Raw genomic sequence first — 23253 nt, 5'->3', positions numbered from 1 at the left:
TTTTGTTTGCAATTTTTTTCATTCGCTTCGTATTTATTATTACAAGTATTAAATTTGACGCTTTTTGTTTACAACTTTTAATCTTAAAACATAGAGGGTCTCGCATCTTAATTTCGCTTACTCTTTTTTCTCTTAATCTTTCGCTTTAAATATATACTTTGCTTTAAAGTTAAGTTTTTAAGTAAGTTTTTAAATGATAATGGATTTTTGTTGTTTCTCGTTTGTTTGTTGTTGGTTGGTTGTTGGTTGTTTGTTAGTAGAGACAGAGAGAATCGATCGGTACGCTTTAAGACTACGCTCCCATTGCAGGATTGTTATTGGAGAATTGCGCCCGCCCGCCCACGCAGCCCCCCACCCACGCATCATCACCCGCTCACACGTGCGGACGTTGGGTGGTTCGGTGCGCGTCGCTGGCGGTAGAACCGTAATTTGTGTGATTTGCGTTTGTTTGTTGTTGTGTTAGTAAGTATTTTATAAGTAGATTACTGAGTGTGCTGCTCCGCGGGCGATTCCCTTAGGCGGCCACTTCGCTAGCCTCGGCCCCGTTCTGCACCTCGTCCTTTGTGCTGGCCTCGTCCAGCTTCGCCTTCTTCTCCGGCGTGGCGACGGCCTCATCGGCCTTTGCGGCGGCCTCGTCCACCTTCCGCTTCACAGCCTCGACGACGGGAGCATCTGCAAAGGGTAGCAAAGGGAATAGAAAAGAGTTAGCTCCTGAGCGGGGAAATCCGTCGGTCTCTACTACACACCTGTTGAGTCACCGTTGGCGGCCTCCTCGGCGCCGTTCTCAACAGCAGCTGGGGTTGCTTCGCTGCTCTCCTTCTTGGCCTCCTCGCCATCGACGGCGGACTCCTCCTTCTTGTCCTCGTCCTTCTTCTCCTCCTTCTCATCCTCGGCGGCGGGAGCAGCGGCCTCGGCGGTCGCCTTCTCCTTCTCTCCGTCGACGGCATCGGCGGCTGCCGCGCTGTCGGCGGCCGGAGCTCCGTTCTCCTTGGCGGCGCTCTCCTCTTCGGCGGCACCGTTCTCTGTGGTGGTTGGCTTCTCAGCTGCTGCCTCCTCGGTGGCAACGGCGTCCTTCTTCACAGCATCGACTTCCTCAACTGCGACCTTCTCGACGACGGGAGTCTCGCTGTGAAATAAAAATATGTAGGTATAAGTAAATTTATTGTGTTTACTTTTATGTTAAAAATCCCTGTTCTTATTCTTTTTTGTGGCAGAAACCAAGACAGAGAATTTAGTTTTGCAAACGAGCGAGCAACAGTAACCTTGTGGTGCATGACTAATTTGAGTTACCTATTCAACTGTTAATGGTGTCTTATATCTTATCATAATTTTGAAATTCCTTATACAATTGCTAAAGTAAAAAAAATGTATTTAGAAAAGAAGAACTGTAATTAAAGTGGTTTAAAATATCAATTTCAATATTGTAAAATATATTAATTTCGATTTCGTAAGCTTTAACATTACGTTTTTCAAATAATGTTTACTGTACAATGTATTTTCAAGCAAAAGTAGAATTACGTATTTTTCAGGCCATTTAGTCATTTTCTTGGCCGCATACATCAGCACATACAGGGCTATTTCAAACATTCGTGAAATTGGAAAATTTTCCATTCTAGCGCCGGTAACGTTTTTGTTTCCTTGCTTCCTTCCTATTGCTACTCCGCATACATCCCTCCCTCTCTCTCTCTCTCTCTCCACCGACAACAACAGCACAAAGCATCATTGTAACATCTGCCGGCGTCGGCGTCGCTGCCGCAAAATGATAAATGGGAGCAACAACTCGTGCAAACTGCGACGCAAAATGAAACCAGAAAAGGTGAGCGTGCTCTTTTCCATATAAATGGCAAGCGCCCATGTGTGTGTATTTTCTCTATGTGTAGAAACAGACGAAAAGTGGGTAGCATAAAAGAGATGCTTGCAGACGACTTGCAAAAAGTAAAAAGCGCGACTTGTTTGAAATAAAACGGACAAGCGAAGAGGGGAAAAACTGGTTTTTATGCGGCTCGGCACACTATAGTTGTCTCGCTCGCACGCACCTACAGGCAGATTTAATGTGCGCGCGTCACGTAGCAAATGGGATAGAGAGGGAGATGACAGTGCGAGCGAGAGGGAGTTGCAAAGTGTGCAACGCAAAGCGACAAAAATAACGGTCAAAAGACACCCACTATGCTGTCCTTCCCCCTCCCCGTGCCGAAGAAAACCGGCACAACCTAAGACAACAGACAAAAGATTTAACGGTTTTTTCCTGCCATTTCTTTTCCACCCCCACCGATGCGGGGCGCAAAAGAAAACTTGAAAAGAATGCGGTTCATGAGCCGGCGAGCTTGCGTTATTTTTGGCAATGACAAAATACATGGAAGCGAGAACAAGAAATCGTCGGCAGTTAATGCCAAGCTTTGAGCTTTAAGCGAGCAAGAGCGTGTGAAACTCAACCGACAAAATTAATGGGATGGCGGGGAAAAGAAGCAAATGCTAAAGCAAAAGCAAACAGAGCCCGAAAAAAGACAGCTGAAATTAAACAGCACAAGAAAAAGAGCGGCAACTTGAATGCACACACAAACATACAATTTTGCGCACTTCGCTTGGCGCACGCACACACTCGCACAATCCGCTACTCCGCCGCCACCACCGCACACGCACACACAAGCCAATTCTCGTTGTCGTTGGTTTGCCGGCCGGAGAGTGAGCGAGAAGGCACTATGACGCCGCGCCAAATTCAACGGCGTCGTTATTTGCGCGCACACCTAAGGACCACTGGCAAGAGCGAGACAACCGCACTGTTGCCGCCAAGCGGTTTTGCGTATATAGACACACAGAATTCAAAAGAAAATTTTTCCAAACCGTTGCGGCGAACATCGAAAAAGATGTATACTCGCGAAATTCGCTGCAAATCCACTCCAATTCCATCCAATTGTTTAAACAAATGCACAGGCACACACAGACGCCCGCATACAAACGGCCAATAAAGTACTCACTTCTTTTGCTCAGCCACATCAGCCATTTTGAATTACTGTTGGTGTTTTACTTTTCGAAAAGCGAAGCGCGAAACACGTTTAGTTGCTGGTTTTTTGGTATGTGCGCCAAAAACACGACTCGAAGATCAACACGTAGTTATGGTCAACAACTGGCAAATTTTATAAATTTGTGCAAACTGCCGCTTCCTCTTAGTAGCTTTGCTAGGAAAGTCGCTGGATTGCTGGAGATTTAGCCGTACAAGTGAGAACGTCCACACAGTCACGAAGAAAAACGCCGAATGAGAGAGCGAAGAGCGTCGGGCCGGCTTTTAAAGCGGCGCGCTCTAGTGTTGGTAGGCGTCGGTCCTCTGCCCGCGATAGTTCTGCCCGGCGGCTTAGCAGTTTCCCTGGAAAACCGGCTTTTCGGGCAGAGGACAGAGGGGATTTACTTGATTAATATGCATGGGGCCTTCAGCCATTTGGCTATTGTTTTACGTTTCACAATTGCATTGTCCCCACATTGTTGGCGCTTTATTTGTAAAAAGCTAACGGACGAACAGTCAGTTGAGAGCTTTGAGAGCTTGCGGCGTATTTTTGGGCGTTAGTCAACACCAAATGAGAGCGGTCATATCCCCGAGAGAGCTAGAGGTGAACTTATTCTGTGTCACGGTTATTTTATTAAAAGCCTAATCATCGTGTGAATAAAAGGATTGTAATAAATTCTTTATTTAAAAAAAATATTTATCTTTAGGAAAACGTTAAGGAAATATTAGTCATTCTAAAATGTGTTATATTTTCTGATACAAAAATAACTATTTTAAAATCACGGTTCATCTCTAAAAAAAAGGGTTGTCAGCTTTCAAGTTTTACTTAGCGACATTGCAAATATTTTTGTTTTAAAGTCTAAAACATTGGATTTGTCTCTTCCTTTTACCTGAGAATTCAGGGTCGTTTTCAGGTAAAGGTTTCCTATCAAAGGCGATGGATTAGGCAGTCTCACGTGCCATTATGTCCGCTCAGGGATTAGTTTACTCAAGAAAAGAAAACATTGATGAAGGACAGATGTTGCGGGATCAAGATGACCCACGAGAATCCAGCTGCATTTTCAGCTTAGAATAATACTTAATACTAAGTGTGCAAGTATTTTAGGCTTGTCATAACTAAATTAATCGACCGGTTTTACAATTACGCAGTCGTCAATCAATCAAAAACATTCGTATCACAGCAGGATACAGCAATTTTCCCGCCCAAAACCTTTTCCAGGTAGTCAGGTACGTAAATGGCCTTGCCCGCGTTTCGGATCGGTTTAGTACAAAAATGAAATGGAATGCACTGCCAGGCAGCTGCTGGAAAGTTTCGTTGTCTGGCTGTGAATTTGGTGCACATGTCTCCTTTATTTGGGCCTCTGCAGCTGTCCCTTAACATTGGAAATTTTGTACACCACTTACACTACACTGCCGGACAAAAAAATAGGAGTGAGATTATGTTTTGTGGGAATATGGCAGTAATTTATAATAATTATTTTTTTCTCACCTTTTGTGGTTATTAAGTAATTACTAACATGTTTCGTTTATCAATAGTACAAACTAGAGCTAAAAGATTAACCAAAACCAGTATAATAATTTCTGTTTTATTTGAAGATCAAATAAAAACACCTCTTAACGAGGTAAAAAACTAGTGACGATCGCACCTTCAACATACAAAAGTTCTGATATCAACATTTGTGACGAAAAATTATTACACTCGTCATTAAATAGACTTTCTAATATTTTCTCATTCGGCCCGCCCTAGCAAACTATTCAAGCCTTTTTCCCTTCACAGGCATTTTCTATTGCAGCGTGCCGAATGAAAAAATATTAGAAAGTCTATTTAATGACGAGTGTAATAATTTTTCGTCACAAATGTTGATATCAGAACTTTTGTATGTTGAAGGTGCGATCGTCACTAGTTTTTTACCTCGTTAAGAGGTGTTTTTATTTGATATCAGAAGTTTTTGTTTGTTTACATTTGCTCTCATAGGAGCTATAATATATACATTTAAATTTAAATTGGTCAATCATAATTTGTAAGCCATTGTATTTAAACAAATAAAGTTAAAAAGTATTTCAAAATACCTTTTAAACGAGGTATGGCACATGTCTGTACCTTTAGTAGTGTAGAACTTACAAACTAACGAAATTTAGCCATTTTTAGCTTTTTTCCCGCTAAAGTAGCGGCTTTTTCCAAAAGTCGTAGAACAAAAGATTCCTATATGGAACTCTTAGGTGCAAATTTACTGATTCCATGACCCTAAAATACAGTTCGGATACCCTCACACAAAATTCAATACTCAGGGAGCGTTAATTGTTCGAGCTGGCAACAGTGGCTATTTTCGTATAAAAATAACTTTTAAACGTGACTTTTTACAGTAATGTGTTATATACCAAAATTTAAGGAATCTCAAGGGCTATACAGTTTAAGGTTTTAAAGAAAATCGTTAGAGCCGTTTTTGAAAAAAATAAAAAAAATCTAAAAAAAAAGTTTTAAAAAATTGTCTTTTGTTCATATTTGTTTAACTATTACATTTACACAAATTGCATATAGAAGGCGTTTATAGCATTTCAAAATACCTTTCAAACGAGATGCAGCACAAGTCTGTAGCTTTAGTAGTATAGAAGTTACGGCTTTCCGAATTTTAGCTATTTATAGCTGTTTTCCCGCTAAACTAGCGAGTTTTTCCAAAAGTGGTAGAAGAAAAGTTTTTGATATCGATGTGATGAACGTCATATCAAATTTTCAAAACTTAAAAAACATGTTTTGGACAAACTGACAAACTGACAAACTGACAAACAGAATTAAATTTTCATTTTGGGAAGATGAAGAAAATCTTATTTTGGCTATAACTTTTGAACGGAGCGTCGGATTTTGACAAATGACCCCTCATTCGACGGGTATTTTTAAAAGGAATACAAATAAAATATTGCGAGGGGGCATTTATCCCCACCGGCCCCAACAGCTCCAAATTTCGAAATTTTCACTTTTTCACTTTCACCGCTCTCTCTCCCAAGCCAATTGATTTTCTTAGAGTCTTGGTATGCAATCCTGTTAGTTTTCGTAATACCTTTCGATAGGTGTATCATTCATTATGATCGGACCATCACAGTAGATTTTCATTTCTTCGTGTATATATAGTAGTCGCCTTCGCACACTCTCCTGGTGCGCTTCGTCACTACATGGACTGCCGTCCATAGTGATAAAATTAAAAAGGGAAATAATGAGCAAATGACATAAAACAATTTAATTAACCTATGTACGTACAGTGTAACTTCCACTTTAGCTTTTTGCTACAAGTCTTTTAAAAACTGCCTTTTAAAATAAAAACATTTAATTTATACAATTTAATGGAAATCTCGAAAGATTTATGTTTGTGCTACCTTTTTCGAATATTAATTGTTATAATGTAAATACATACATTTGTATGAATGTGTATTACCCAACGTACATACATATGTACATCACCCCCATCTTAAGGAAACAAAACGTCTTCCGCTTTATTGTGCATTTCCTTTGCATCTGCACCCGACACAGACACACTCGCACACACACTCTCTCAGCCAGCAGCTGCACCTTTTTCAATGCCATTCAAGGCCAGCTGCAGCCTTGCGCTCTTCCTCCTTCTCCGCCGTTCGATTACCGTTCAGCGAGAGGCATTATTAATGCTCCTGTCTAATTAACTTTATGCGCTTGCGGTAATAATCGGGCTATTGGGCAGGGGCCACATCCACAGATGCAGGGCGCCTTATCAAGCTGGCCCAGCTGTACCGTTATCAGTGGCATGCCCCGCTCGCGGACATGCGCCGACATGAGTGAGCTTTCAGCCGCGAAAGCTCTCTCTCGCTCGCTCCAACTCTGAGCCGGGAGAACGCGGAATAACGGAAGTCCTTGCTGCTGGGGCTTGTTGACTGTCGAAAATTTTCACCCGACAATCAGTCAAGTTTATCGGGCGCCTTAGTTTAGTCGAAGGAAATCGCGCGGCGCCAAGCGTGGAAAATCGCCAGGCAGCAGAGCACACAACTCCAGCAGGAAAAACTGAAAACTGAACACAACGAAAAAAGGGAATAATCAGCTTCGGGCAAAGTATGTTCAAGGACCCCCCAGTTAAATGGTGCGAAAACAGTGAAAGAGGCAGTGTGAAGGCGGAAAAAGACAAACTGTACATGCCATATAACGGTTATCGCAGCCTCCCAAAAGCGTTAAAAAAAAGAACGAGGACGGAAGATCGGGCTTTATGGGCTGTGGGTGTCAGTTATTTGGATTAAAATTAAAATCGAATTCCGTCTGCAGTGCAATAAGAAGTGTGTGTACACACACCCGCGCAGCTATACAAACAAAATCAGAACGCATTAAAACGAACCTTGAGCAAATCAGCCTTACCCACACAAACACGAACAAACACATGTACGCGCATACCTAGACGTAAAAAGGATTTTCCGTAAGGAAAAAGAAAGGAGTCCGTCAGTCGAATATTCGGCAATGAAGGAGGAAGGGGGAGGGGAAAGGAAACGGCAGTCGAATGAAGAGGAAGCAGTGGTGGTGAAAGCTGGAAAGGGAAAGAGAGCGAACGCGAGAGAGCGGAGAGATTCTCCTATTACCGTTACGTTACCGTGGTCTGTGCGGGTGTCGAATGCGGTAGAAAAATGCATAATTTATTCATATCTGGGGCAGGCAGGATGGGGCCGAGAAGGCCGTCCTCTGCATGAATTTTGACAAGTCAATTTCAATTTGTGGCTAAAATAGAAAACTCAATTTTCCCTAATTAACGTTCAACGGAAATTGACTCTCTGCATTCGGGACGACGGAAGAGGAGCATATTGCAAGCAGGATATTGAGGTTTTCGGGGAGGTCGCGATTTGTGGGCCCAGTGACTGACATAATTTTCATAATGTATTCAGGTGATAAGTGTGACATTTAAATTCTACTACTTTTATGTAAACCGGTTAATCGCTAACAAAATATTATCCATTCTTTATTAGTTGTATTATATCAAACTTTTGCCGTTATAGGCTAGATAGCGGTAAATATAATTTTAAGAGGTTCAGTGCTAAGTAAATGTTTCCTAATCTTACATTTTGCATTCTTCGCCCACACATTCAAAAAATTTATAATCAACTAATTCAAATTGTTAGGTTATCGCTAGGCGAAGCCGCAGGGGAAGTGTCTAAAATTTGTCATTTATTTGCAGCATGTGTCAGGAGATAAGAGTGGGGCATTTTTCAGACAACTCTTATCTTAATTTATTTCTGTGGGCCGGACCAAGCGATGCGAATAAAATGTGCGATTATACGTTATCGCCTAGAAATATTTTTAGAGATTAGGAGAAGCGTTTAAAAATATAATAGGATTGCCCTATAGAATGCTGACCACTGTGCGGGGCACTCACACAGACAGATACATAGGGACACACTCACCGCTCTCGCACAAGGACGCTTCCGCCTTGCCTCTCGCTTGCTCCACCGAGTAAAGGGGGCGGGGCGGAGGGAGGCGCCACCAACCAGCGCTAAGTCTTAAATTTACCGTTAACGCGAGTTTGTATTTTCACTTGCTCCAGCTTGTGCTCCTTGTGTTTGAGTTTGTGCTTCGCATTGCTTTTATTTACCCAAGCGACGTCTCCCAGTTTCCAGGACCTCCCAGCATCATAAATAAATAAGCCAAGGAAATGGTTTCGCTTCATTCATAAACCAGACAGCCCGTAGAGGGTCGCCGATCAACGAATAATTAAACGGAATCCCGAAGAGGGGACCCGAAGGAGCAGGAGGCATCGGAGATTTGGAGCATCCCAGCAGCATGCCGGAGGAGAAGGAGACCAATCTGGAGAACGGCCAGGCGACGGCCGCCTCGACGCCCAGCAAATCGAAGCCGCAGCGCCAGAAGACAACGTCCCGTCGCCGGCAGAACGACAGCGATGTGGCCGGGGGCGTAGGCATCACCGGCGGCGGAGTCGTCATCCTGCCCCAGCAGGTGCTCAACGAACTCTACCACAACTACTCCATCAAACAGCGGCGCAGCGGTCTCAAGTGGTTCCTCTTTGCGGCCGTGCTGTTCAACATCTGGACCATCGGAATACCCTGGGATCAGGCGGTACCCACAAGAGGTGAGCTGTTGGGGCGGAAAAAACTTTTTTCAGATCGGTACTTTAGCAACATAAAGTATTTAAGCTAGCTTCAAAGTAAATTGTACTAAATTGTTCAAAACAATTTCTTTCGACTCGACTACTTTAGAGTACCACCAAAAGCTCTCGATCAAAGCTACTTACAAATGTAACATTACTGATCATATTTTATTTATAAATCACTAAATCAAGAGACTATTTTAGACGCATTTTATAACAATAATCTTAGTTTGACTGTATTACTAGTCATTAAAAACTATTTAAATATTACAGTGATACAAATTTCAGGTAAAATAATGTTCGAGCGCAATCTACCAAAGTAAAAAAAAATTGTTCCATTGCATTTTTGTTCAAATGTCTGAACACTTGAATGCAGGGAACGTAACTGTTATAAGTTTTATTTTAAAAATCACACTTTAACAGTTATTTTCTGATTTGTAAAGTAAAACTCAAAGAATAACTGTTATTTTTTGAGTTTTATAATAAAAGTTGACAAATAACAGTTATTCGTCGTGATCAAAAATAAAACTCAAACTTGATTTATGGCGATTTTGTGGGTAAACAAAATTTTAAAAAAATATAGGTATAAAATATGCGCGATTGCCTTTTTTAACAAATTTTTAGTAAGTTATAAGAAGCACGGGTATCATGTTTTTTTAATTATTTCATTTTTTCAAAAATGTCAAAGAAATAACTGTTATTCATAAAAATCAAAAAATAACAGTTATTTTTTGAGTTTTATTATAAAAATCAAAAAATAAAAATCATTACGGATTTGTAAACTACAATGGCTAATAAAAATTGTGGTGTATTTAAAAAATATTTAGGACCCTTCTAAGTGCGTGATTTTTTTGTATGAAAAATTTACAATAACAGTTATTTTCGTTCCCTGCTTGAATGTTATTTTATGTATTTTACTTAAAGTTTGTAAAGATATTTCTCACTGAAAAGCCTTTTAAATGTATTTTAGTGGTCAACTGCTGTATGCTGGTAGCGTACTTGGCTTTAACAGCTCTTCTTCACATTGGTCGACGTTCTGAACAACCCGCAATGAGACGCTTCCACCAAATACTCCTGACGATTATACCGCGGGCATTGTGGCTATTGAGCATTCTTCACTTTGCCGCTTATGTTATGCTGCAGCCTAGCTTTTCTCCAAGGTTAGTACCGAACCCTGAACAACTTCGATTGCTTCTACTTCTTAAGGTTTTAAAAATAATCTATCTCGCCTATTTACATTTATTTTGCTTGATATTTTTTAGGGACCTTCTTGGTTGGGCCATCTTGCTAAACTTCCTGGTCTATGTGACGCTGCCGTTGCCATTGATTTTCCTTGGTCTGTCGATTGGATGCATCACGTATTTTGTTTGTCTCAGCCTGCCTGTTGGTTACTCTCGCTGGGACTCGCTGCTCTCGAATCAGCTGGCGGCCAATGCGGTTTTAATAGCCACAGCCGCGCTGATAGGGCTCTTGTACTACTTTATGGGCGAGGCCAAGCAGAAACGAGCCTTCCTCGAGGCCAAAAAAAGCCTGGAAGTGAAAATGGTCATCGAGGAACAGTCGGCCGAGCAGGTGAGCAACGATTAAATTAGATGGTTCTGGCAGGATATAAATGTAATACTCTCTATCATTATTAGGAACGTCTGCTGTTATCCGTTCTACCCAAGCACGTGGCTATTAAGATGCGAGAAGATTTGGGATCGTCTAGTTCGGAGGCCTTCAAAAAGATTTATATGAGTAGGCACGAGAATGTGAGGTAGGTCTTTAAACTTTTTTTGTAGCAGCTTAATTCCTCGTATTGGAATAGGCTTTTATTGGTAACTTAACATGTTTAAAACCTCATAGGATTGCCGCAGAAAAGATGATATTAGGGCTGTATAACAAAGTTTTTGTCATACATATATTGTCATTGACAATTTGTTTCCAATTTCGGAGATTTTATTCAAAAGCTTTTCTAAAAATAAAATACCTTAATGGTTATTTTGTAAAACAATGTAAAGTAAAATTTTTAAATATTTACGAGTATTATTACGCATTGCACAGAATGTTTAGACCTAAATTTTCCAACTTCATTCGAGCAATTCCAGTCAGAAACATTTCCGATTCGCAATGGGCCCTCATTACTATTCTAACTTCTTCCTTTTTCTTATGTAGTGCTGCATATTTCTAGGTGTTAATATTTAAATAAAACTCTATCGCCAGTGCCACTTGTTTAACTATTAAATTCCGGAATCTCTCCCACTTTTGTTTTGTACAAAACAAGCATACTATATGCGGATATCGTTGGGTTTACCGCCATCTCCTCGACGTATAGCGCCCAAGATTTGGTTAAAATGCTTAACGAGCTCTTCGCACGCTTCGATAGGCTTGCCGAGGTAATATTTTCTTGCGTTCTTCTCCTTAACATTTTTCATTGTTTTTTCTGCGAAGTATTTTTGTTGTTTTGATTCCAGCTGTTCGTTCACCTGTTCGGGCCTTGGGGGAGGGGAAGGGAGGGTCCACCCGTAGAATTTTCTTCTAATGATGATTATGATGTTTAAGATACGCCATCTAGAACAGAGGCTCTTTTTCATTTCCTCTTCTCGGGTGGCTCTCTACTTTAATTTGAATTTTTCTTTTCATTTCTGTTTTTCAGTTTACATTTTCCATTCCGCTGTCTCTTTATTTTTTGCTTTCTTTTTGGATTTCATGCTGGGGCGGGCCAAAGGGCGAATGACCAACAAAAGTTATGTCCAGTCAGGCGTATATAATGTTTCGAGTTGATTTTTTCCTTCGAGCGAATTTTCGTTTTTTTTTTTTGCGGTTTTGTTGAGTGCGGAAGGTTTCCCGGTTTATTTTTGGGTTCAGTTAATTTGACTGCGATTTTGCTTGGGCTTGGCTAAATGGGATGGGTCCCTGATGTATATGTGTGGGGTGTTTATCCTTTCACTGACTTTGGGGAGTATTGTCTTTTCAGTTCATTTGCTTGCATTTGGGAGTGTCTTTTGTTGGCCAAGTTTGTTTTCCTAGAAACATGTTTTAATCATATTATTTTTTAAAGAACCGTTTTATTAGTTTAATTTCAAGTGAGCTCCTTTCTACCCTTGAACTAAATCACGCCTGCTTTCCCCCCAGAAATATCAACAATTGCGCATCAAGATTCTTGGCGATTGCTATTATTGCATTAGCGGTGCCCCCGATGAGCGACCGGATCACGCCGTCATGTGCGTGCACATGGGACTCTCCATGGTGAAGGCCATCAAGTGAGTAGACAGCTAGCTCCCTTGGGAAAGTGGGAAAACAGCTTGACAGGCCAGGCGAAAGGCAAAAGGCGAACGGCAAACGGCGACGCCAAATCAACGTTTGTTCAATTAATAATAATTGCACTTAAGCACGCTCGCTCCTTTCGCTCCTTGGGCGAGAGTCCTTTCCCAAGCATACCTTCCGGCGCTACTAACGAAACAACCACTCACCTGGCCATGTTGCGTGTTTGCAGGTATGTGCAGCAGAAGGCCAACTCACCTGTTGATATGCGTGTGGGCATTCACACGGGAGCAGTGCTCGCCGGCATTCTCGGCCAGCGGCAGTGGCAGTTTGACGTTTACTCCAAGGACGTGGAGCTGGCTAATAAAATGGAATCGAGCGGGAAGGCCGGGTGAGTTGGGTTAGGTTTACTTGGCTTTAGCCACCCTCTGTTGCATAATTGATAACGGCCCTCGTGGTCGGTCGTCACTTGTGGCAAGTGGTTATTATGATTTGACTTTGTCACTCTGGCATGCAAATTTATGGCTTTGTTTTTCCAACACTGTCACTCCCTCATGGCTGTTGTGTACTCATGTAAATTTCATTCGCCCTAATCTGTCCAGACGCGTTCACATTTCGGACAAAACGCTGGCCTTCCTCAACGGTGAGTTCGAAGTGGAGCCCGCCTTCGGGGAGAAACGGGAGGAGCTGTTGCGCATCGCTGGACTTAAGACGTACTTCATCACCAAGGTGGTTAAGCCGGTAAGAGTTGGGTTTTTAGTAGACATATGGTAGTAGACAAACCATCCTATAAATTAAGTTAAAAGTTGTATTAAGAATATTCTATTTAATTACCAAGTATCAGCCTAGTTCAACAAATATTTAATACATTTTCATCAGTTTGCATCACCGTGCGCCAAGAAAATCAATGAAACCCAAGCCGAAAACTCTCACCAGAGTCCTAATGGATCGACCAACGATGTCGCGGCAGGTGACGATGACAACGACAACAACACATTGGACGATGAGGAGCTCCTGGCACAGAATTCCGTATCCAATGGACACCAAACGGCGGTGGCTGAAGATGAAGAAGAGCAGGTGAAATTGGAGAACTTTAAGCAACGATTGAAAGATGAACTGGTAACCCGCGATGGCCATGAGTAAGTAAATACGAATTTAAGTTATAAATCTTTAAGTTAAAGAATTTATTAAGAACCAAAATGCATTAAAAAATTAGGAAATCGTGAGGATTTAATTTTATTGTACCACATTTTTGCGATAAAAACAATGCATTTTCAACTTTCTTAAAATCGATTGTCATGTTTTTAACGATAAGCTATTCATATTCATATGTTACTCATTATCTAGCAGACAACAATAAATTAATTTATATTTTCTAGGAACCTGACCAAGGACACTAATATATTCCTGCGCTTCAAGAACCCGCAGTTGGAGCAATCGTATGCTGTATATCGAGAGCCGTACAGTTCACTTCCGCTCCTCGCCGCTCTGTTGGTGCAGTGCATCGATGTGCTATACTCTTATTTAGTTCTGCCACGATCTACACTCCACTTCATCAACATAGCTGCGCCCTTGGTACCCATCGCCATGCTGGTTGTGATCAGCATCGCCGAGAGCTTCAGCGGCATGCTGCCCAAGTTTTTTGTGGATGTGAGCAAGCGCTTCAATGACATTACCTTCGTTCGTGAGCTGGCCGCCATAATTATTGCACTCACCATTGGCCTGAGCAATGTCATCGACATGGTTAGTTCGTGTTTTTAACGCCCTATTTGTTTCACTCAGCAAAATAATCGTTATAACAAATTACTTTGATATCTTGAAAATGAAGTTCCATTGAGATTTTGTTTTTAATTGTTACATGTTTGTTAATTATTATTTTCATTTTCATAAGCTTAGCTTTTTTAATTTTTTTTTAATTTTCCTTTTAAAATATTTATGACATCGTTTAGATAATATGAATATTAATATGAATTTAATCCCGCTGTTACGGCACTTCAACTTACTTTTTAATTTTGGATGTTTATATATTTTTTTTATTGAACAAATCATTCTAAAGTTTGATTCCACCGATATTTTTGTGCGAGTGTGGTGCGGGCGTGCTCAAGTCCTGGGACTGATTTGCCTCTATTTCCTTGACAGTTCTTCTTTGTCACCTTCGTGCGCACCGAGCATATTGTGAGTGAAAGCGAATTCAATGCCACGGCCGGCCTGGATAGCGAGGTGGACGTGGAGATGGAGGGGGTGGTCACCGCCGAGCACCTTCTGCCCGCATCCTTTGTGGAACAAATGCGCGAGGCAGTGCCCACGGAAAGAGTTCTATATCCGTCCTACTTGAGTAATTTTGGAGTTCTCATATTGATTGCGATCGCCGTAATTGCCCAACTCACGCATCTCACAAAGATATTGCTGCTATTGTCCATTGCAGGTAAGTGGCAAAATAAAATGAATAATAAATAAACAAAATAAATAATTTTACTGTATTGTCTAACAGCTCTGCATTGCTACTTCAACATATTCATTATGCAGGACCTATATGCTCTGGAGGATGATTTTGCAGATCAACCGTAAGTGAAGATTTCTTTATGGCTTGTTATCTAAATTAGAAAAGATTTTCATTTATTCATTATCTTTTCTTAGTATTATATCTACGCGATATTGCGCTTCAGGACTTTTGCTAGTCGCTGCTTTGGCGTTAAGCACTTTGGCCAGACATGTGAGTACAGGTTCAGATTATGCGATAGATGGACTATAATTATTTAAAATTATAGATGGACCATGAGGATAGGGTAATTTTCAAGTGGAAAACAGAGGTGGCCGAGCAGAAGGAGACCGCTAACGATATGCGACAGCGTAACGAGGCTTTAGTCTACAACGTCTTGCCTGTTCATGTGGCAGAGCACTTTATGAAGAACACCAAGCGATCCCACGATGATCTTTACTCCCAGAGTTACGCTGAGGTTGGCGTTTTGTTTGCCAGTATGCCAAACTTTTCGGGTAAGCTTGTACTAAGTTTAAATTGTAAAGTGTAATACATAGTTTATAAACAATAAAATGAAAAACCATATGGATATGCAATATATGATGTGATAATGGTTGATATTTGTTTCAGATTTCTATTCCGAAGAGACGGTAAACAATCAAGGCTTGGAGTGTCTACGTTTCCTCAACGAGGTTATTTCAGATTTTGATGCGGTGAGTTATTTTTACAACAAACTTTTTAAACATTTGTATTCTTAAAAGTAAACTAAGAAATACTACATATATTACATTACATTATTCTTTAATTGTTTTTCAGTTGTTGGAACTTCCGCAGTTCCAGGACATCATCAAAATCAAAACCATTGGCTCCACCTACATGGCCGCCAGTGGCATAAACCTGCAGCGGAACCTCCGGAATGACGCCCCCATAACAGAACGCTGGTCGCACCTCGCCGTATTGGTCGAGTTTGCCTTGGAACTGAAGCACGCCCTGCAGGGCATCAACGAGCAGTCGTTCAATCACTTCGTCCTCAAGATGGGCATCAATCATGGACCGATCACGGCGGGCGTTATTGGGGCCCGTAAGCCGCACTACGACATCTGGGGGAATACGGTGAACGTGGCATCGCGCATGGAGAGCACAGGGAAGGCGGGCGCCATCCAGGTCACCGAGGAAACATGCAATATTCTACAGCCCTTTGGTTACACATTCCTACAGCGCGGTCTGGTGGCTGTCAAAGGAAAGGGACAGTTGATGACCTACTACTTGCAGGTTAGCATGAACACCCCTTTGGATACGATAAAAATAGTGAATTAAAACATTTTTATTTTATCTGTCCGTCTGCCTGTCTGTCCGTCTGTCTGTTTCTACGCAAACTAGTCTAGTTAAGCTATCGGGATGAAACTTTCCCAAAAGTCGTCTTTCTATTGCAGGTAGTATATAAGTCGGAACCGACCGGATCAGACAACTATATCTTATAGCTCCCATAGGAAGGAACGGAAAAAAACGTTAAAAAATCTATCTTCTGTGTTTTTTCAAATATTACTGTTGGGAATATTATTTTTTATATATTTCTGAATTTCGAATAAAATATTAAAAAAAATCGGATCACTATATCATATGGCTGCCATGGGAACGGTCGAAAAATTAAATGGAAATTTATAGAAAAAAAATTATATCTTTGTTGATTTTTATACATTCTCTTCTACTCTGGGATATGACTATTTTTAAATATTTCCGAACTTCGATTTTAATTTTAAAAAGATCGAACTACTGTATCATAAAGCTGTCATAGAAACGATCGAAAAATTAATGTGAAATAATAGGAAATTTAACATTTTTGCAATTTGTAAATTAATAGGAATGATCTTCAAGGGTATATAAGCTTCGGCTTGCCGAATGACTTATTTATTATAATTTCTTGCCAAAACTTTTAATTAGATTTATAGAACCCATAGAATCCTAATAAAATTTGTATGCTTTCTTTTTTTTCCAGGGAAAATCCCAGTCAAGTGCTGAGCCGGTACCGCCTGCAGCCGTCGAGCTCCATGGACAGGAATCATCTGCTCTGGAATCCACCACCGAGCTGGAGGCCTCTGACATCAAGACGCCCCTGCTGAAGATTAAGGTCCCGGAGCCATCGGCGGGCTGCGAGGGAATCGCCCAGGAGCAGGGCATGGGAAATGGCAGTGCTGGCCAAGCGGGGGTGGGGGAATCTCAATCTTTGCTAGAATAATTTGCTAATTGGCTTCTTATTTTGCACTTTAGTCTGTATGAGTGTGAATCTACGAGTGGATGCGTGTGTGGCTGTGCTAGAAAACAAAAGTTAACTGTTATAAAGCTGTTATACTTGCTATAAATTTGGTTTTGCCTCAGTATTCGTGTGATATTCTATGCAGATGCAGCAATTTTTGAAACAAAAAAGCAAAATTCCAATTTAGTTCAATTTATAGGTCTTCTTTCCAAAAGTTTGTAAACTGTGTACCTAAAAACAAGAAATATATTTAGCTTTTAAATATATTTGACTACGACTAAGTACGTTTGGTTACTGTGAATCAGTTTTTGTTTTAAACAAAATTGTTATCTCATTTCCAAGAACTGTAATATATAAGCGAACCACTTTGCTTTACAAACTAATTGATGTGTAGTTTAGTAGGTCGACAAAAACAACCATTTTGCATCTCAATGTGTAAAATATAAATATACGCATAAACTATGGAATACTTATAAACTACGCTAAGTCCTAAAAACATGGTTATAGAGAGAGAATATTAGTTGAGAATCCGAATCCCACCACAAACAAATGCAACCCACAAGTCAGTCCAAATAGCGAACAAATCTAACGATAAAGAATTAGTTAACGAAATTACTTAAATATAGAAAAAGCAATAGAAGTCAAGCAGCATAATATAATATCCTTGGAGTGCGTTCTTGGACGTCATCAACCAATATATATATACAACTTCTTATATATAGAAATATATAGATGTAAACAAACTTATAAATGGCATCGCATGCTTGTTAGAACATTTCAACGAATTAGCAAAGAAACATGAATCGAACTTACTTACCAAGCATAGGAAAAAAAAATAACTACAAAAATTGGTATAAAATCTGTTTTATGCGTATGTCCATCAGCCTTTACTTTCTTTAATTTTTTCTTTTTGATGGCTAAAAGCATGACAATCAAGACGAGAAAAACGACATAAATGATTGGTTTAGCTTGAAGAATATTCTATTCTTTTCCACTAGTTAAATAAATCACCAAAAAACGATTTTTAGAAATTTAAATTTAGGTGAAGAGTCTGGTGAACTTTTAAAATTGTGTTTTCTGCTATGACCATAAAATAACATTAAACCATTCGGGCTTTTCTATCATTTAAAAATAATAAAATAAACCTAAAATGTAACTATAAATGGAAAACAGAATACCGAAAAATTAGCAAATTATAGCGAAATAAATTAAATAAATAAAACTTAATGTTTATATATTTTTTGTGGGAAGTACACTATTTATTTTATTTATTTTCGAATATTTATTTATTAATTGCAGCGTGTCCAAGCAATAAGGAAGCAATATCAAAACAGTTTTTAAATTACGAATTAGAACTAGGTTAATTAAAATGTATTTGGTTTTAATACAAGTGCTTTTAAAAAACCCAACCCCGTTAAAATTTTAAAAGGAGTTATTGGTAAAAGAAAATTTATTTTAAAAAATGTATTTTTCTATTTAATGATAAATATTATTCTTATTTATTATTAAAACTTTGGGTTTCGATTTAAAAAAAAAACCGCCAATTCTAGTTTGTTTGACGCGCTTATAAGGTAACATGAAACTTTAATTTTAAGAGGCATTAACTACTGATTAGAGAAACAATTTAAGCAAATTCTTAAAAAGAAAGTGTAATTTTTTTTAAATAAAAGCCTTATTTGCCAATCAGCTGGCGACGGCGGGCTGCCAACCGATTTTCTGTTCGCGGAGAAAATGTGTGTGCATCCCTAATATCGCGTGCCAATAACAACATATCGATATATCGATATCGTCTCCGTCTGACGACCCGTTTTACGATAGGATAGCAAAAAAAAGTGCAAAAAACTAAATTCTCGGCGTAATTAATTAGTAAATAGCGTAGTTAAGTAGCAGGTGAGTAGGCGTCCAGCCCGCGCACCCCCCGCGAGCCGAGGCTCGGTGACTGGGGCTACCCAGCTGTGAAATTGGCCGAGGGCAAGGCCAACGAGCTGGTGGCCCCCACACAAAAAGTGAGCGAGCTGCGCGATTATGCCAAAAAGCAAAAGCAAAGCAGAGGCAGAGGCAGCAGTGGCCTCCTCTGCCAACTCATGCTGTAATCGCGCAGGCCGCAGGATCGGATCAGTCCGCCTTCTAATCCGCCCCGCCCCCGCTCTGCCCTGCCCCGTCCACTAGCCAGCACCAACACCAACACCTCCTCATCCATCCATCCCCAGACGGACCCAGGATCCAGACCCAGTCGAGATGTCGCTCAAGCCCAAGATAGTGGAGTTTGTCGATGTTTGGCCGCGCCTGCGCTGCATCGCCGAGTCGGTGATAACGCTCACCAAAGTGGAGCGCTCGGTGTGGAACACAAGCTTCAGGTATGTAGGTCTCGGTCTCCCACAGCAGCGGTCGGAATAATAGGTCCTTGGGAAATACCCCAAATACTCCAGGAGAAGCTAGTATTCCCCCAAAGAAATTTCTAAATATCTATTTAGCGATCGAGCCATATGTTTATCATTCCCACAGCAGCAGTCACAAATATAGCTGCAGGCAAGCAGCCAATGATTTGCAAAATTTCGTAATCTACAGGCCTGATTAATGCAGTGATATTTTTGTAAACGTGTAGATAACAAGTAGGAATTGTTTCCCAGCTTCAAGATAGTTACATATGCACGCAATTTTCCCACCACAATCACTGAGTAACATTGTTGGAACATCATTTCTGGGGCTCGAACTGAGTTTATGATTAGTACAGGTTGGGGACCTCGTTTAAGGATTGCTACGAATAAGGGTAACTATTAATCCGACCGCCACTGTTCGTATATGTGTGTGCAGCGTGAGTTGCCAAAATGAAATTGCTAAAATAAAACACGCACTAACACATCGCTCCGTCCAATCACCCTCCCAAAACATATAAAACATATAGCGACGTTTACACGCTGTGCGTGGCGCAGCCGGAACCGATGGCCGATCGCCTCTACGGCGAGACAAAGCACTTCCTGGAGCAGCACGTCCAGGAGATGCTGGCCAAGAAGGTGCTGATCGAGGGCGAGGGCTCCAACGCCCACGGCGGCCCGGATCTCCTCCATCGCTACTACACCACCTGGATGGAGTACAGCCAGGGCATCAAGTATCTGCACCAGTTATACATGTGAGCATCCGTAAAAGACACCCATCCCAAATCCCAATCAATGGCTTTCATTTCCTCCAGCTACCTAAACCAGCAGCACATCAAGAAGCAGAAGATCACCGACACGGAATCGTTCTACGGCAACCTGTCCAGCGACGCTGCAGAGCAAATGGAGATCGGCGAACTGGGACTGGACATCTGGCGCTTGTATATGATCGAGTATCTGTCCAGCGAACTGGTGCGCCACATTCTCGAGGGGATCGCCGCCGACAGGGCCAGCAATGGCACCTTGGATCATCACCGCGTGCAGATTATCAACGGGGTGATACACAGCTTCGTGGAGGTTCAGGACTACAAGAAGACGGGTTCGCTCAAGCTCTACCAGGAGCTCTTCGAAGGCCCCATGCTGGACGCCAGTGGCGCCTACTACACAGACGAGGCCAACAAGCTGCTGCAGCGCTGCTCGGTGTCGGAGTACATGCAGGAGGTTATCCGGATACTGGAGTACGAGAGCCGAAGAGCCCAGAAGTTTCTGCATGTCAGTTCCCTGCCGAAGCTGCGCAAGGAGTGCGAGGAGAAGTTCATCAACGATCGCCTGGGCTTCATCTACTCGGAGTGCCGAGAAATGGTGTCCGAGGAGCGGCGCCAGGATCTGCGCAACATGTACATCGTCCTGAAGCCCATACCCGACAACCTGAAGTCCGAGCTCATCACCACCTTCCTCGAGCACATCAAAAGCGAGGGTCTGCAGACCGTGTCCGCGCTCAAGGGCGAGAACATTCACATTGCGTTCGTGGAGAACATGCTGAAGGTGCACCAAAAGTACCAGGAGCTCATCGCCGACGTCTTCGAGAACGATTCTCTCTTCCTCAGCGCGTTGGACAAAGCGTGCGCCAGCGTCATCAATCGCCGGCCAACCGAGCGGCAGCCGTGCCGCAGCGCCGAGTATGTGGCCAAATACTGTGATACGCTACTGAAGAAGTCCAAGACCTGCGAGGCGGAGATCGACCAGAAGCTCACCAACAATATAACCATCTTTAAGTACATAGAGGACAAGGATGTTTACCAGAAGTTCTACAGCCGGCTGTTGGCCAAGCGGCTCATTCACGAGCAGAGTCAGAGTATGGATGCGGAGGAGGGAATGATCAATCGGTTGAAGGTAGGTGTTTCCTTAGTCTCGCTTGTTGAATATTTTCTTTAAGAAGCGTTTTATTATCACTTATCATTATCACATGTCATTTGAAATCCCGAACCTGCTTCACATTTGTCTAATTCCACGGTGCAAAACGTACTGGAATATAGCCAATCTATAGTTAATAAGCATGATAGTTAAATTTTAAAATAATCAATGAACTGATAACTGTAAGAACTGACCTTTCGTAATTAAGTTAATTGAGCTCGCCCAACATGATAACCCAGTACAATTTATATTTTAGTTTGATAATATTTTTACCTTTTTTGTGCCAGTGCAATATACCATTAAATTTCTAATTTACCTTTACAGCAAGCCTGCGGATATGAATTCACCAATAAACTTCATCGCATGTTCACGGATATTTCTGTATCTACAGATCTAAACAACAAGTTTAATACTCACCTAAAGGATAACAATGTGGATTTAGGTGAGAGCTCTATAATCATAAATTATTCACACATTTTCTAAAAATCTAAACTCCTTTGCAGGCATCAATCTCTCGATTAAGGTACTGCAGGCGGGCGCTTGGCCTTTGGGATCCACACAAGTTATTCCATTTGCAGTACCGCAGGAATTTGAGAAATCAATTAAAATGGTATGTGATGATTTCGTTTCGTGAAGAATACCTATTTCTATATCAAAGATGTGTATCTATTTTTAGTTTGAGGACTATTATCATAAACTGTTCAGTGGTCGCAAGCTGACTTGGCTGCATCACATGTGCCATGGAGAACTAAAGCTGAGCCATTTGAAAAAATCCTACATTGTGACAATGCAAACATACCAGATGGCGATAATCCTGCTGTTCGAGACGTGCGATAGCCTCAGTTGTCGGGAGATTCAGAACACACTGCAGCTGAATGACGAAACGTTTCAGAAGCACATGCAGCCTATGATCGAGTCAAAGCTGTTGAATGCCAGCTCAGAGAATCTCGCCGGGGAGACTCGAATAGAATTGAATTTGGATTACACAAATAAGCGTACAAAGTTTAAGATTAGTTCGGCTTTGCAGAAGGAAACGCCACAGGAGGTCAGTAACAACATATATTTTAGTTGAAGACGCATATTCTGAATTTACTTTCTTACGTAGGTGGAACACACGATCAACTCTGTGGATGAGGACCGAAAACTGTTCCTGCAAGCCGCCATCGTCCGAATTATGAAGGCGCGCAAAGTCCTGAAGCACAACGCGCTGATACAAGAGGTACGTATAAGCAAAAATGTTGAACAATTAACTTTAAATAACATTTATTTTCCAGGTGCTCTCTTTATCGAAGGTTAGCTTTACGCCCAATATTGCAATGATCAAGAAATGCGTGGAATCGTTAATTGACAAACAATATATCGAGCGAACTGCGAACTCTGGCGATGAATACAGCTACATGGCCTAGACTGGAAGAGATTATTTAATCTAAAGTAACTGCAAACTCCCCAGACTACAATCCCCCAAACACACAATAAGAAATTGTTAACCAAGCGGCTTAATTTGTCTTAAAACACCTCATAAATAGACAGGATTTTAGCAAACTACTAACATCCGTATGTTTACAATATTCTTTAAAAAGCAAAACGAAACAAAAGAGTGGTCAAGCAATTTGGATTTTGTTTTTTTATGATCTTAGCTTATTGGAATGAAAGATGTGTGGCGATCGAAAGATGTTACTGATACTTTTAATTTAGTTTAGTTAGTTGCCCCATTTTGATTTAATGCGTGTGTCCTGTATAATTGTAGATATATTCCTTTTATGTATTGTATATTTATCTGGTTTTATGCACACACGCACAAAGCAGAACGAATTGCTGGAAAATGTAAAATAAAAACCGAAAACAAATTTTCAAATTCAATGCTAAATATTATTTTCCCCGCTTTT

General features: G+C 41.2%; 3 protein-coding genes across 6 annotated transcripts; 2 read left to right on the top strand and 1 right to left on the bottom strand.

Annotated features, from left to right (window-relative positions):
* On the bottom strand, positions 1–3267 carry Df31 (Decondensation factor 31). The gene is made up of 3 exons (XM_017146563.3): positions 2976–3267; positions 747–1126; positions 1–672 (listed from the first exon to the last, which is right to left on the bottom strand). The coding sequence occupies exons 1-3, from the start codon at positions 2999–3001 to the stop codon at positions 515–517; spliced, it is 564 nt and encodes a 187-aa protein (XP_017002052.1). The 5' UTR covers positions 3002–3267; the 3' UTR covers positions 1–514.
* An 851-nt stretch (positions 3268–4118) lies between these two features.
* On the top strand, positions 4119–18281 carry Ac3 (Adenylate cyclase 3). 3 transcript variants are annotated; one of them, XM_017146561.3, is made up of 18 exons: positions 4128–4225; positions 8608–9084; positions 10073–10262; positions 10365–10674; positions 10740–10858; positions 11366–11477; positions 12217–12344; positions 12578–12736; positions 12948–13086; positions 13225–13484; positions 13725–14088; positions 14485–14770; positions 14837–14909; positions 14983–15058; positions 15114–15339; positions 15455–15537; positions 15641–16096; positions 16821–18281. In XM_017146561.3, the coding sequence occupies exons 2-18, from the start codon at positions 8778–8780 to the stop codon at positions 17058–17060; spliced, it is 3528 nt and encodes a 1175-aa protein (XP_017002050.1). In that variant the 5' UTR covers positions 4128–4225; positions 8608–8777; the 3' UTR covers positions 17061–18281. The 3 variants fall into 3 exon arrangements, with proteins under 3 accessions (XP_044249514.1, XP_017002050.1, XP_070075809.1); XM_070219708.1 differs by lacking the exons at positions 4128–4225; positions 8608–9084; positions 10073–10262; positions 10365–10674; positions 11366–11477 and having other exon boundaries at positions 16821–18280; XM_044393579.2 differs by lacking the exons at positions 11366–11477; positions 12948–13086; positions 13225–13484; ... (6 more) ...; positions 15641–16096; positions 16821–18281 and having other exon boundaries at positions 4119–4225; positions 12578–12715.
* A 548-nt stretch (positions 18282–18829) lies between these two features.
* On the top strand, positions 18830–23227 carry Cul2 (cullin 2). 2 transcript variants are annotated; one of them, XM_017146536.3, is made up of 9 exons: positions 18830–18968; positions 19289–19435; positions 19984–20208; positions 20269–21346; positions 21692–21809; positions 21871–21977; positions 22044–22412; positions 22473–22586; positions 22642–23227. In XM_017146536.3, exons 2-9 carry the CDS (start codon positions 19317–19319, stop codon positions 22771–22773), a joined length of 2262 nt encoding a protein of 753 aa, XP_017002025.1. In that variant the 5' UTR covers positions 18830–18968; positions 19289–19316; the 3' UTR covers positions 22774–23227. The 2 variants fall into 2 exon arrangements, with proteins under 2 accessions (XP_017002025.1, XP_017002026.1); XM_017146537.3 differs by having other exon boundaries at positions 18847–18968; positions 19248–19435.
* Positions 23228–23253: the final 26 nt, after the last annotated feature.

Source organism: Drosophila takahashii, chromosome 2L (assembly GCF_030179915.1).
Source record: "Drosophila takahashii strain IR98-3 E-12201 chromosome 2L, DtakHiC1v2, whole genome shotgun sequence".
NCBI classification, from domain to species: Eukaryota; Metazoa; Arthropoda; class Insecta; order Diptera; family Drosophilidae; genus Drosophila; species Drosophila takahashii.
The sequence above is the reverse complement of the archived record's forward strand: the minus strand, read 5'-3'. Positions and strand labels throughout refer to the sequence as shown.

Coding starts and splice junctions, on each gene's coding strand:
- Cul2 (XM_017146536.3), top strand. CDS start 19,317: ATGTCGCTCAAGCCCAAGATAGTGGAGTTTGTCGATGTTTGGCCGCGC. Junction 19,436..19,983: donor GTGTGGAACACAAGCTTCAG/GTATGTAGGTCT, acceptor TAAAACATATAG/CGACGTTTACACGCTGTGCG. Junction 21,347..21,691: donor GAATGATCAATCGGTTGAAG/GTAGGTGTTTCC, acceptor TTACCTTTACAG/CAAGCCTGCGGATATGAATT.
- Ac3 (XM_017146561.3), top strand. CDS start 8,778: ATGCCGGAGGAGAAGGAGACCAATCTGGAGAACGGCCAGGCGACGGCC. Junction 12,345..12,577: donor TCCATGGTGAAGGCCATCAA/GTGAGTAGACAG, acceptor GCGTGTTTGCAG/GTATGTGCAGCAGAAGGCCA. Junction 14,089..14,484: donor TGAGCAATGTCATCGACATG/GTTAGTTCGTGT, acceptor TTTCCTTGACAG/TTCTTCTTTGTCACCTTCGT.
- Df31 (XM_017146563.3), bottom strand. CDS start 3,001: ATGGCTGATGTGGCTGAGCAAAAGAA. Junction 1,127..2,975: donor GATGTGGCTGAGCAAAAGAA/GTGAGTACTTTA, acceptor TTTATTTCACAG/CGAGACTCCCGTCGTCGAGA. Junction 673..746: donor CGCCAACGGTGACTCAACAG/GTGTGTAGTAGA, acceptor TACCCTTTGCAG/ATGCTCCCGTCGTCGAGGCT.